Source organism: Aquarana catesbeiana, linkage group LG04 (genome assembly GCF_042186555.1).
Source record: "Aquarana catesbeiana isolate 2022-GZ linkage group LG04, ASM4218655v1, whole genome shotgun sequence".
NCBI lineage: Eukaryota > Metazoa > Chordata > Amphibia > Anura > Ranidae > Aquarana > Aquarana catesbeiana.
Window position 1 is genome coordinate 33,874,526 of NC_133327.1, and position 12,536 is coordinate 33,887,061.

General features: G+C 43.5%; 1 protein-coding gene across 2 annotated transcripts in view; it reads left to right on the top strand.

Moving 5' to 3' along the window:
• Positions 1-12,536, top strand: part of ASXL2 (ASXL transcriptional regulator 2) — a 151,162-nt gene that overhangs the window by 96,794 nt on the left and 41,832 nt on the right. For both annotated transcript variants that reach the window (XM_073624982.1, XM_073624985.1), the window contains 2 exons: positions 2,585-2,720; positions 9,745-9,885. In XM_073624982.1, the coding sequence (XP_073481083.1) occupies positions 2,585-2,720; positions 9,745-9,885 (277 nt within the window). The remainder of the gene's footprint in view (positions 1-2,584; positions 2,721-9,744; positions 9,886-12,536) is intronic.

The following is a 12,536-nucleotide window of genomic DNA, read 5'->3' on the forward strand; positions in this document are numbered from 1 at the left end:
ATATATATATATATATATATATATATATATATATATATATATATATATATATATATATATATATATATATATAATGTTTGGAGGTTCTAAGTAATTTTCTAGCAAAAAAAAATGATTTTAACTTGAAACCAACAAATGTCAGAAAAAGGTTTAGTCTTTAAGTGGTTAAACTTCCCTCATTTACACACCAAAGTGTATTCTTTTGTTCTAAAGGACAAATTGTTACAATGTTTATACTTAAGTTCCACTGCTAAAGAATGTTGTGATACTTGGCAGACTGCCCGTTTTTTTTTTTTTTTCTTTTGACAGCTGTCGGCTTCAGCAGAGCAGAGAGAATTCTCTGCATAGAAAGAATCGGGAAATACTTTGTCAAGATCGCAAGGGGGGAACAATCGTGATAACGATTCTTATCAATTAATCGTGCAGCTCTAGTAGATAGTGTATACTATTTCAGAATGCATACTGATTTCTGCACAGCAGGTGGCAGCAGAGTACTGTGCTGGAGTCATCCAATGCTTTTTACTTCCATAATGTAAAGAAGTGTTGTGTTTTCTCACTGAAACCCTTGGTTTTAAAAAAATATTTTACATTCTGGTTTTAATGCATTATTAATTGTAGGTTAATGCAGCTTGTGTTTTTCTGTAATCCAATCTAGTGCAAAAATATAATTAGAACATGATTTATTGGTATGACAGCATTGTGTGTGCGGCAGTTTCCCTGTTGTAGGGGACAGAGTTGTACTGCTGGGAGTCAGGTTAGGCAGGCCCGACTGGGGTTCTTGGTCACCCTGTGCCCCTAATAGACACTTTAAGCCTAATGCATATTACCAGTGTGTTTTCGGCATTAATGACTGTATTTATTGGCATATAACACGCACTTTTTCACCCCGAAAATCGAGTGCAAATAGTGTGTGCGTTTTATACGCCGATACTGCAATTTGGGCTGCTTAGGAGGGAAAGGGGAGGGGGGCGGGACGAGCACCATCAGATTACATACAGCGAGAATCTCCTGTTTACTCAGCGGCCTCTGTAATAGGAAATCCTGTCTCCTGGGCTGGCATTGGACCAGTGTTCTGTCTATCATAGAAGCCGGTCCAGGAGGCGGGACTTAGTAAAGAGGCTGCCCAGTAAACAGGAGATTCTTGCTGTATGTAATCTGACGGCGCTCATCCTGCCCCCCTCCCTGTCCCTTCTGAGGCAGCAGGAATCTGAGGTGAGGCTGTAGATGGGCACTGATCAAGCTGCATTCATGGCAATGGTGAGGCTGCAGATGGGCATTGATCAAGCTGCATTAATGGGCAATTGTGAGGCTGCAGATGGGCATTGATCAAGCTGCATTAATGGGCAATTGTGAGGCTGCAGATGGGCATTGATCAAGCTGCATTGATGGGCAATTGTGAGGCTGCAGATGGCATTGATCAGGCTGCAGATGGGCAGTGGTGAGGCTGCATTGATGGGCACTGACCCTTATTTTGCTTCAAAGTCCTTTATTTAAAATTTGATTTTTTTTCCTGAAACTTCCCTCCTAAAATGAAGGTGCGTGTTATACGCCGATTAAATATGGTACTTTCTTTTCTTTCTTTCTTACCTTTTATTTCACCTGGTGATTCCGCTAGTAGAAAGAAACTTCTGTTCTCGGCTGACAACGCTCACTATACTGTATCTATGGAGGAGCAACAGCATCCCCCTAGCAAAGGAAGTGTGTTAGGACAGCAGAAGATGTACCCCTCCTCTCTTCACATAAATGTTAGAATAAAATAAGGGAAAAAATGCTGCACAGCATGAAAAGGTGTGGGGACTTGCCCTCAAGGAGCTTACACTCTATCTAAGGTCCCTATCGCCCATGAATTAATATGGACACATACTAGGGCTAATTTAGACAGGAGCCAGTTAACTTACCAGCATGTCTTTGGAGTGTGGGAGGAAACCGGAGAATCAGGAGGAAACCCACGCAGGCACGAGGAGAACATGCAAACTCCATGCAGCCAGTGTCCTAGATGGGACTGGAACCGAAGGCCCCACTACTACAAGGCAGAATTGCTAACCATTAAGCCAGTGTATAAAAATTGATGCAGACTGGAGTTCTGCTTTAAAGTTGGGCAGGTTAACTCTTGTGTAACAAAGTGAATCCTATTTCAGAGGGGTACACCGAGGAAGGTTTCTTAGATGGTCCAGGGTAAAGCTGGAATGTTATGGCTCCACATTGTTCTCTCCAATAAAACCTGCCATTAGATGTTAAAAAAAAACAACCATAAATCCCCAAAGTGTCAGGACACCACTGGAAAACATTGCTAATAGAAACTTCATAAAAGAGACAAACTTGGTGTGCTCCTTCTACTTCTCGAGATCACTGTGGGATTGAGGAAGGGGAGGTCTGTATGCTCAGGTTATTATAAAATCATTGTTGGGGAGTTGGGCTGAGTTCCTAGGGGCGGCGCGCGCTTTCATTGTGCAAGATCAGCAAGCTAAAGCTCACGTCAGATTTATATCCAAGCAGCTTTCCTCCTCTGTATTATTATTTTATATGACTGTATGTAAAATAATGAAACCTTTATTATATGGTGCTGTGGTTGTCCCTTGTGCAGGCCCTGAAACAACAGCAACAGCGGAAGAAGCAGCAGCGCAGGGCTGTGATGCCAGTCGCGACCAGCCAGCACCTTTTACTGAAAACCGTGAAGAGCACCGGCAATATTGCAGCGTCCAAGTCAGCGCCTGCACCGAGTACGTACACAAAGAGTCTGCTTTCTGACTAGAGATGGGATGAATTCAGGCACTTCACCTACAATGTGATCCATTAGAACAAAACTTTCACTATTGCCAGAACCTGCATATTGACACTGGGGTTGATTTACAAAATCTGGTGTGGCTCAGCATAGAAACCAATCAGCTTCCAGGTTTTTTGTCAAGCTGAAGTTAACCACTTCAGATTCCAGCCATAGTCATATGACGTCCGCAGGAGGGATCTCCCATCCTGGGCGAGCATCATATGACGTCCTCGGCTTCCCGGCCATCTAGGGGGCACGCGCCTGCCGCGTCACTCGGGAGCCGATGCGCTTGCCCGGCGGCCGCGATGTCCGCCGGGCACCTGCGATTGCCTGGTAAAAGAGCCGGGACGTGGATCTGTGTGTGTAAACACACAGATCCACGTCCTGTCAGGTGAGAGGAGACCGATCTGTGTTCCCAGTACAGAGGAACACCGATCGGTCTCCTCCCCTTGTGAGTCCCCTCCCTCTACAGTTAGAATCACTCCCTAGGTAACACATTTAACTCCTTGATCGCCCCCTAGTGTTAACCCCTTCCCTGCCAGTGACATTTATACAGCAATCAGTGCATTTTTATACCACTGATCGCTGTATAAATGTGAATGGTCCCAAAATGGTGTCAAAAGTGTCTGTTGTGTCTGCCGCAATGTTGCAGTCACGATAAAAATCGCAAATGGCCGCCATTACTAGTAAAAATAAAATAATAATAAAAATGCCATAAAACTATCCCCTATTTTGTAGATGCTATAACTTTTGCGCAAACCAATCAATATACGCTTATTGCGATTTTTTTTTTTTTTTTTTTACCAATAATATGTAGAAAAATATATATCGGCCTAAAATGAGGACATTTTTTTTTTTTTTAAAATTGGGATATTTGTTATAGCAAAACGTAAAAAATATTGTGTGTTTTTTTCAAACTTGTCGCTCTTTATTTGTTTATAGCGCAAAAAATAAAAACCGCAGGGGTGATCAAATACCACCAAAAGAAAGCTCTATTTGTGGGGAAAAAAATGATAAAAATTCATTTGGGTACAGTGTTGCATGACCGCGCAATTGTCATTCAAAGTGTTACAGCGCTGAAAACTGAAAATTGGCCTGGGCAGGAAGGGGGTGAAAATCTCCTGTATTGAAGTGGTTAAAAGCTCATTGGCTACCATGCACAGCTGCACCAGATTTTGCACTCTCCAGTTTTTGTAAATCAACCCACTGTGTGTTCGGAGCATAGGTTGGTGTGCATGCGGGTGCTTTACGCAGTCCCTGACACACAACCGCGTACAGCTGCCTCTTCTACTGCACTAAACCTCCCTGGCGGTATGATTATTTCGGATTTTAGGTGCAAAAAGCGGTACAATTATTTTGCATGGAAATTTGGCGTTTTATATTGTAGGCCTGTAATTCTTAACAATAACACACTTAAATCTGTCCACCAAGAGTCTAGTAGATATCCCGGGTATGATCAAATTTGAAACACAAAATGATAAATTATAATATAATAAATAAATATAAATAATTAAAAAAAAAAAAGAATATAATAATAATAAAATAAATTTCCACACGATTCACTATCGCTCAATTCTACAAGTGTTCTAATTTATTATCGCTGTTTTCTAGCTGGTCTAAAGCCACTTTTGACGTAAAGGGACACTTTTTGGTTGCTATGGACAATCTCAAGTTTCCAGGCAGAAAGAACAGTTTATATAATATAAAACTGCATGCAGGACATTGGACAAAGCACTGGGGACAAAAGGGATGTGAAATGATTTGATACAGTACTGTAATCTGTAAGATTACAGTACTGTATGTGTTATGATTTTTACATTCTTTTTAATTTGCCGCCAGGCTCCACCCCTGTGCGTTGCGACGCTTGCAGGGAACGGAGCCTGGCACAGAGAGGCTTCGGAGGAGGACAGAGCCCGCAGACAGCGCGGGGGACATCGCAGGATCCTGGGGACAAGGTAAGTATACCGCACCAGGATCCTGCAATGCAATCCCGAGTGTGGCTCAGGGTTACCGCTAATGGTGCTGAAATGTAACCCCGAGCCACACTCGGGAAAACCGTCAAGGAGGTTAATGAGCAGCTGTACAGTGCTGTGAAAAAGTATTTGCCCCCTTGATGACTCTTTTATTTTTTTGCATATTTGTCACACTTAAATGATTTAGGTCATCAAACAAATTTTAATAGTACACAAAGATAACACGAGTAAATACAAAATGCAGTTTTTAAATGATGATTTAATTTATTAAGGGTAAAAAAAGCTGCGCAAACATGCCTGGCTCTATGTGAAAAAGTAATTGCACCCCCCTCCCCCCTTGCTAAATTGTACTGTGATTAAACACATTTTTTTGGGAAGCTGAGTTAAATTTCACTTGCCACACCCAGGCCTGATTACTGCCAGACCTGTTGAATCAAGAAATCACTTGAATAGAAGCTGTCTGACACTAAAAGATCTCAAAAAGCAACACATCATGCTAAAGAAATTCAAGAGCAGATGAGAAACAAAGTCATTGATATGTATCAGTCTGGAAAGGGTTACAAAGTCATTTCTAAGGCTTTGGGACTCCAGCGAACAATGGTGAGGGCCAATATCCACAAATGGAGTAAACTTGGAATGGTGGTGAACTGTCCCAGGAGTGGCCAGCCTGCAAAAATTACCCCAGGAGCACAACAACAACTCATCCAGGAGGTCATAAAGAACCCAGAACAACATCTAAAGAACTGTAGGCCTCACTTGCCTCAGGTAAGATCAGTGTTCATGATTCAACAATAAGAAAAAGACCGGGCAAAATGGCGTCCATGGGAGACTTCCAAGGCCAAAGCCACTGCTAACCAAAAAGAACACAAAGGCTCATCTCACATTTATCCCCAAGACTTTTGGGCAAATATTCTGTGGAAAAAAGTTGAACTTTTTTGTAGGTGTGCATCCCGTTACATCTGGCGAAAAATTAATACAGCATTTTATAACAAGGACTTCATACCAACAGTCACACATTGTGGTGGTAGTGTGATGGTCTGGGGCTGCTTTGCAGCTTCAGGACCTGGACGACTTACCATAATTAATGGAACTATGAGTTCTGCGTTCTACCAGAAAATCCTGAAGGAGAATGTCCGGCCATCAGTTCCTGACCTCAAGCCAAAGCACGCTTGGGTTATGCAGCAGGACAATTATCCAAAACACACCAGCAAATCCACCTCTGAATGGCTCAAAAAACAAAACAAAATTAAGGTTTTGGAGTGGCCTAGTGAAAGTCCGGAATTAAATCTGATTGAGATGCTGTCTCATGACCTTAAACAAGCCATTTGTGCTGGAAAACCCTCCAATGTGGTTGAATTAAAACAATTGCAAAGAAGAGTGGGCCAAAATTGCTCCACAGCAAGGTGAAAGACTCATTGCCAGTTATCACTAATGCTTAATTGCAGTTGTTGCCGCCAAGTTATTAGGTTTAGGGGGCAATTACTTTTTCACACAGGGCCAGGCAGGTTTGGACAACTTTTTTTTCCCTTAATAAATTTAACGATCTAAAAACTGCATTTTGTATTTATTTGGGTTATGTTCGTGTGATATTAAAATTAGTTTGATGGTCCGAATCATTTAAGTGTGACAAATATGCAAAAAAATCAGGAAGGGGCAAATACTTTTTCACAGCACTGTATGTGGACCCTGGGAATATCAGTACGCAGGCTCTCCATGCTGTATGACTGTGTGCATGCAGTCTTATTCTGGGCTTATTTTATTTGCCTAAAAATGTCTGTAATCCGGTTTGCAAAAAAAAAAAATAGCAGCTCAGGCGGCTATACTCCTTTTTAATTTGTAGCTGTTCCCCTGCAGCACCTCTTTTCTGTCACAAGATATTCTCAGTCTTCCATGTTGAATGACACTCGGCATCACTCAATCTGGAAGACTTAGGACATACAGTGAGTGCAGGGAGTCATGAGCCCTGAAGGGGTATCACCATCATTTGCATTCATTGTGAAATGGAGCAGAGAGCGCTCTCTGCCTCTTTGAGAATCTTCCATCCCAGAGAATAGGCAAAGAGAACCCTGAGACTTCAAGTGACCATCCTAATGATTTTGTAAAGAATAAGTACAATAAAAATACAGCCAATGGAGGGGGTTTTATGAATGACTGCAGCTCACTGTCATTACATTGTACAGCTGAGAAGGGGGCATACAGTATCTCACAAAAGTGAGTACACCCCTCACATTTTTGTAAATATTTTATTATATCTTTTCATGTGACAACACTGAAGAAATGACACTTTGCTACAATGTAAAGTAGTGAGTGTACAGCTTGTATAACAGTGTAAATTTGCTGTTCTCTCAAAATAACTCAACACACAGCCATTAATGTCTAAACCGCTGGCAACAAAAGTGAGTACACCCCTAAGTGAAAATGTCCAAATTGGGCCCAAAGTGTCAATATTTTGTGTGGCCACCATTATTTTCCAGCACTGCCTTAACCCTCTTGGGCATGGAGTTCACCAGAGCTTCACAGGTTGTCACTGGAGTTCTCTTCCCCTCCTCCATGACGACATCATGGAGCTGGTGGATGTTAGAGACCTTGTGCTCCTCCACCTTCCGTTTGAGGATGCCCCACAGATGCTCAATAGAGTTTAGATCTGGAGACATGCTTGGCCAGTCCATCACCTTTACTCTCAGCTTCTTTAGCAAGGCAGTGGTCGTCTTGGAGGTGTGTTTGGGGTCGTTATGTTGGAATACTGCCCTGCGGCCCAGTCTCTGAAGGGAGGGGATCATGTTCTGCTTCAGTATGTCACAGTACATGTTGGTATTCATGGTTCCCTCAATGAACTGTAGCTCCCCAGTGCCGGCAGCACTCATGCAGCCCCAGACCATGACACTCCCACCACCATGCTTGACTGTAGGCAAGACACACTTGTCTTTGTACTCCTCACCTGGTTGTTGCCACACAAGCTTGACACCATCTGAACCAAATACGTTTATCTTGGTCTCATCAGACTGCAGGTCATGGTTCCAGTAATCCATGTCCTTAGTCTGCTTGTCTTCAGCAAACTGTTTGCGGTCTTTCTTGTGCATCATCTTTATAAGAGGCTTCCTTCTGGGATGACAGCCATGCAGACCAATTTGATGCAGTGTGAGGCGTATGGTCTGTGCACTGACAGGCTGACCCGCCACCCCCTCAACCTCTGCAGCAATGCTGGCAGCACTCATACATCTATTTCCCAAAGACAACCTCTGAATATGACGCACTCAACTTCTTTGGGCAAGGCCTGTTTTGAGTAGAACCTGCCCTGTTAAACCTCTGTATGGTCTTGGCCACCGTGCTGCAGCTCAGTTTCAGGGTCTTGGCAATCTTATTATAGCCTAGGCCATCTTTATGTAGAGCAACAATTCTTTTTTTTTTCAGATCCCCAGAAAGTTCTTTGCAATGAGGTGCCATGTTGAACTTCCAGTGACCAGTATGAGAGAGTGAGAGCGATAACACCAATTTTAACTCGCCTGCTTCTCATTCACACCTGAGACCTTATAACACTAACGAGTCACATGACATCGGGGCAGGAAAATGGCTATTTTGGGCCCAATTTGGACATTTTCACTTAGGGGTGTACTCACTTTTGTTGCAAGGGGTTTAGACATTAATGGCTGTGTGTTGAGTTATTTTGAGGGGACAGCAAATTTACACTGTTATTCAAGCTGTACACTCACTACTTTACATTGTAGCAAAGTGTCATTTCTTCAGTGTTGTCATATGAAAAGACAGACTAAAATATTTACAAAAATGAGAGGGGTGCACTTACTTTTGTGAGATACTGTATGTACAGTATTGAAAACTTCACCACTAAGGGCTCCATAAGTCTATGAAAGGTCTCCTTTGTCCAGAATTTGTTCTGTAATGTTTAAGGCTGGGTTCACATTGCCGCACGAAAGGGCTCACAGGAGGGGTCTGTTTCTTCCCTGTTCACCATTTCAGGTCCAATTTCAGTCCAAATTTTTTAATGAATTCGGACCTGAAACAGACCAGAAGACACACAGTACTTCTGTGCAATTCACACCGGAGCCGCTCCGAAGATGTATGAACCGGCTCCATGGAGAGCCGGTCACAGTCTCCTGACATGAGAATTGGATGCGTAAAAACCCGCATTCAATTTGCAATAGTGTGAACCCAGCCTAAGACACTCATTCAAGCATCTTCTTCAGTTCTCATGAGTGTCAGGGACATACCCTTGTATGTTCAGTCACATGGGTTAAGGTACATCGATTTGGCCAGTTCAGCAGGTACCGGCAGAGTTTCGATCTACATCTATGTATGGGCCGGGAGGTTGTATAGAAATCGATCTACCGATCATCTTCTGTACAATCGCCCTGTGTTTTTTTTGCCTCTTGATCAGCACTGCAGGCTATAGCCACCGGCGCTAATTAGTGTATTCTGACAATGGGGAAGTTTACTTGCTGTCAGAATACAATTGTTCAATGGGAGAATTTAAAGTGTGTGGATGGGGGAATCAAGTATTTTTTTTTTTCTTTTTAATTTAATTAAGAAAAAAAAAAGTCTCACATACAAGCTACTTAACTCAGACTTAATCCCGATGTTAAAACCACATTATATTCAGGCGACGCGTGGCGTTGAGGCTCCGTTCACACATGCTGCGGCCGCGGTTCACAGCAGGGGGTCCGTTGCGTCCCTCTTCAACGGTTTGGGTGTATATCAGATCCAAACTTTAGCCTGAATTTGCACCTGAATCGGACCAGAAGACGCACAGGACCCTTTTTTTAATGGGGACCGCAGCCGCCCTGGAGCTGTGTGAATCGGCTACATTGAGAGCCGGTCACACTCTCCTGTCATGCAAATTGGATCCGGGGAAAACACACATCCAATTCACATTTGTGTGAACAGAGCCTCAAGGTTCACTCCTCAGTTCAGGGACAGTTGTTTCAGTTTGACATACAGTAAATGCTTTGAGCATTATTACTAAATATTTTTCCTGTTTCTTTTTGCTTACAGCATGGACAGCGAAGCGCTCCGAGGTGCAGCCGAGGACTCAGCAGATCTCTGCACCAGCCTCCAACTTGCCGGTTAAATCCAATGAATCATTGCATGGCCTCGGAAAGAAAGCCTTGCAGAGGTCCAGCCGACTGCGGGACAGTAAGTGTCATCATGAAGTAGAAACTAGGGTTGATTTACCAAAACTGGAGAGTGCAAAATCTGGTGCAGCTGTGCATGGTAGCCAATCAGCTTCTAACTTCAGCTTGTTCAGTTAAGCTTTTACAAAAAAAAAAAAATGGAAACTGATTGGTTTCAGTGCAGAGCTGCACCAGATTTTGCACTCTACAGATTTAGTAAATCAGCCCCTTTGTGGATTGAAGAGTCACTGAAGTCTTTAACCAGACACTGTCACATACCTATTATGTCAAAGTGGCAATGTCTTTTTAACCACTTACGGACCGCCCTCCGTCATTATATGGCGGTACATTGAAGTGGAATACCGTTGTTATGGCATAACCCTGGTATCTACTTCTTCTGCAGGTGGTCCGCTTCAAGATAAAAGTGGTCTCAGCAGCGGATTCGCCACAAGATCACTTTGATCGGTGGCGGGAAAGGGCCACCCTCCCGCAGCCGCTCTCCAGTGCCCTCCGCCGCTTACTGGAGCCGCCGGTAAAACAAAGCCCTCGTTGTCACCCGTCTTCTTTTCGGGTCCACAGACTCCAGCTGTGTGACTGGCCGGAGCCACATGACGTCACTTCCGCACATGCTCGCAGGAGCCGCCGGTCATGGCACAGGGAGTCTGAAGAAACGGCACGGGTGGCCATTCCTTCAGAGCGCATGCGCCGATGATGTAATCGGCTATATATACACTACATACCTCTTAAAGGGTGCACGTTTAGGAGATATTTTGTTGAACCACCTTTTGCTTTGATTACAGCCTTTAGTCTGTTGGGATATTTCTCTACTAACTTTTCACATCTAGACTTTGCAATATTTGCCCACTCTCACGTTCAGTTGAATTTGATGGTGATTGTTTTTGAACTGCAGTATTCAAGTCATTCCACAGATTTTCAATGGGGTTTAAGTCTGAGCTCTGACTAGGCCACGCAAGGATCCTCACCTCTTTCTCCTTCAACCACTGTGTGGTCATTTTTGCTGTGTGACAGGAAAGCAACAAAATGTGATTATTTTAAAGGTGGTGATTCTTTTCTATACCCACTGTACACTGAACTGCTCATGCACAGCTCAGTGTACAGTTTTGGCAATGTCGAGATGAATGAACTCCCGCACATACAGTATCTCACAAAAGTGAGTACACCCCTCACATTTTTGTAAATATTTTAATATATCTTTTAATGTGACAACATTGAAAAAATTACACTTTGCTACAAAGTGAAAATGTCCAAATTGGGCCCAATTAGCTATTTTCCCTCTCCAGTGTCATGTGACTCGTTAGTGTTACAAGGTCTCAGGTGTGAATGGGGAGCAGGTGTGTTAAATTTGGTGTTATCACTCTCACTCTCTCATACTGGTCACTGGAAGTTCAACATGGCACCTCATGGCAAAGAACTTTCTGAGGATGTGAAAAAAATAAATGTTGTTCTACATAAAGATGGCCTAGGCTATAAGAAGATTGCTAAAACACTGAAATCTGCAGCATGGTGGCCAAGACCATACAGCGGTTTAACAGGACAGGTTCCACTCAGAACAGGCCTCACCATGGTCGACCAAAGAAGTTGAGTGCACGTGCTCAGTGTCATATCCAGAGGTTGTCTTTGGGAAATAGACGTATGAGTGCTGCCAGCATTGCTGCAGAGGTTGAAGGAATGGGGAGGGTCAGCCTGTCAGTGCTCAAACCATATGCCGCACACTGCATCAAATTGGTCTGCATGGAAGAAGCCACTTCTAAAGATGATGCACATTAAGCAGATTAAGGATATGGATTACTGGTACCATGTCCTGGTGTCTGATGAGACCAAGATAAACTTATTTGGTTCAGATGGTGTCAAACCTGTGTGGTGGCAACCAGGTGAGGAGTACAAAGACAAGTGTGTCTTGTCTACAGTCAAGCATGGTGGTGGGAGTGTCATGGTCTGGGGCTGCATGAGTGCTGCCGGCACTGGGGAGCTACTGTTCATTGAGGGAACCATGAATGCCAACATGTACTGTGACATACTGAAGCAGAGCATGATCCCCTCCCTTTGGAGACTGGGCCGCAGGGCAGTATTCCAACATAACGACCCCAAACACACCTCCAAGACGAACACTGCCTTGCTAAAGAAGCTGAGGGTAAAGGTGATGGACTGGCCAAGCATGTCTCCGGACCTAAACCCTACTGAGCATCTGTGGGACATCCTCAAACGGAATGTGGAGGAGCGCAAGGTCTCTAACATCCACCAGATTCGTGATGTTGTCATGGAGGAGTGGAAGAGAACTCCAGTGCCAAACTGTGAAGCTCTGGTGAACTCCATGCCCAAGAGGGTTAAGGCAGTGCTGGAAAAAAATGGTGACCACACAAAATATTGCCACTTTGGGCCCAATTTGGACATTTTCACTTAAGGGTGTACTCACTTTTGTTGCCAGAGGTTTAGACATTAATGGCTGTGTGTTGAGTTATTTTGAGGGGACAGCAAATTTACACTGTTATACAAGCTGTACACTCACTACTTTCCATTGTAGCAAAGTGTCATTTCTTCAGTGTTGTCACATGAAAAGATATAAGAAAATATTTTTAAAAATGTAAGGGGTGTACTCACTTTTGTGAGATACTGTTTGTGGGAGTGACATCATCTCGGCCCAGCCATTAACCT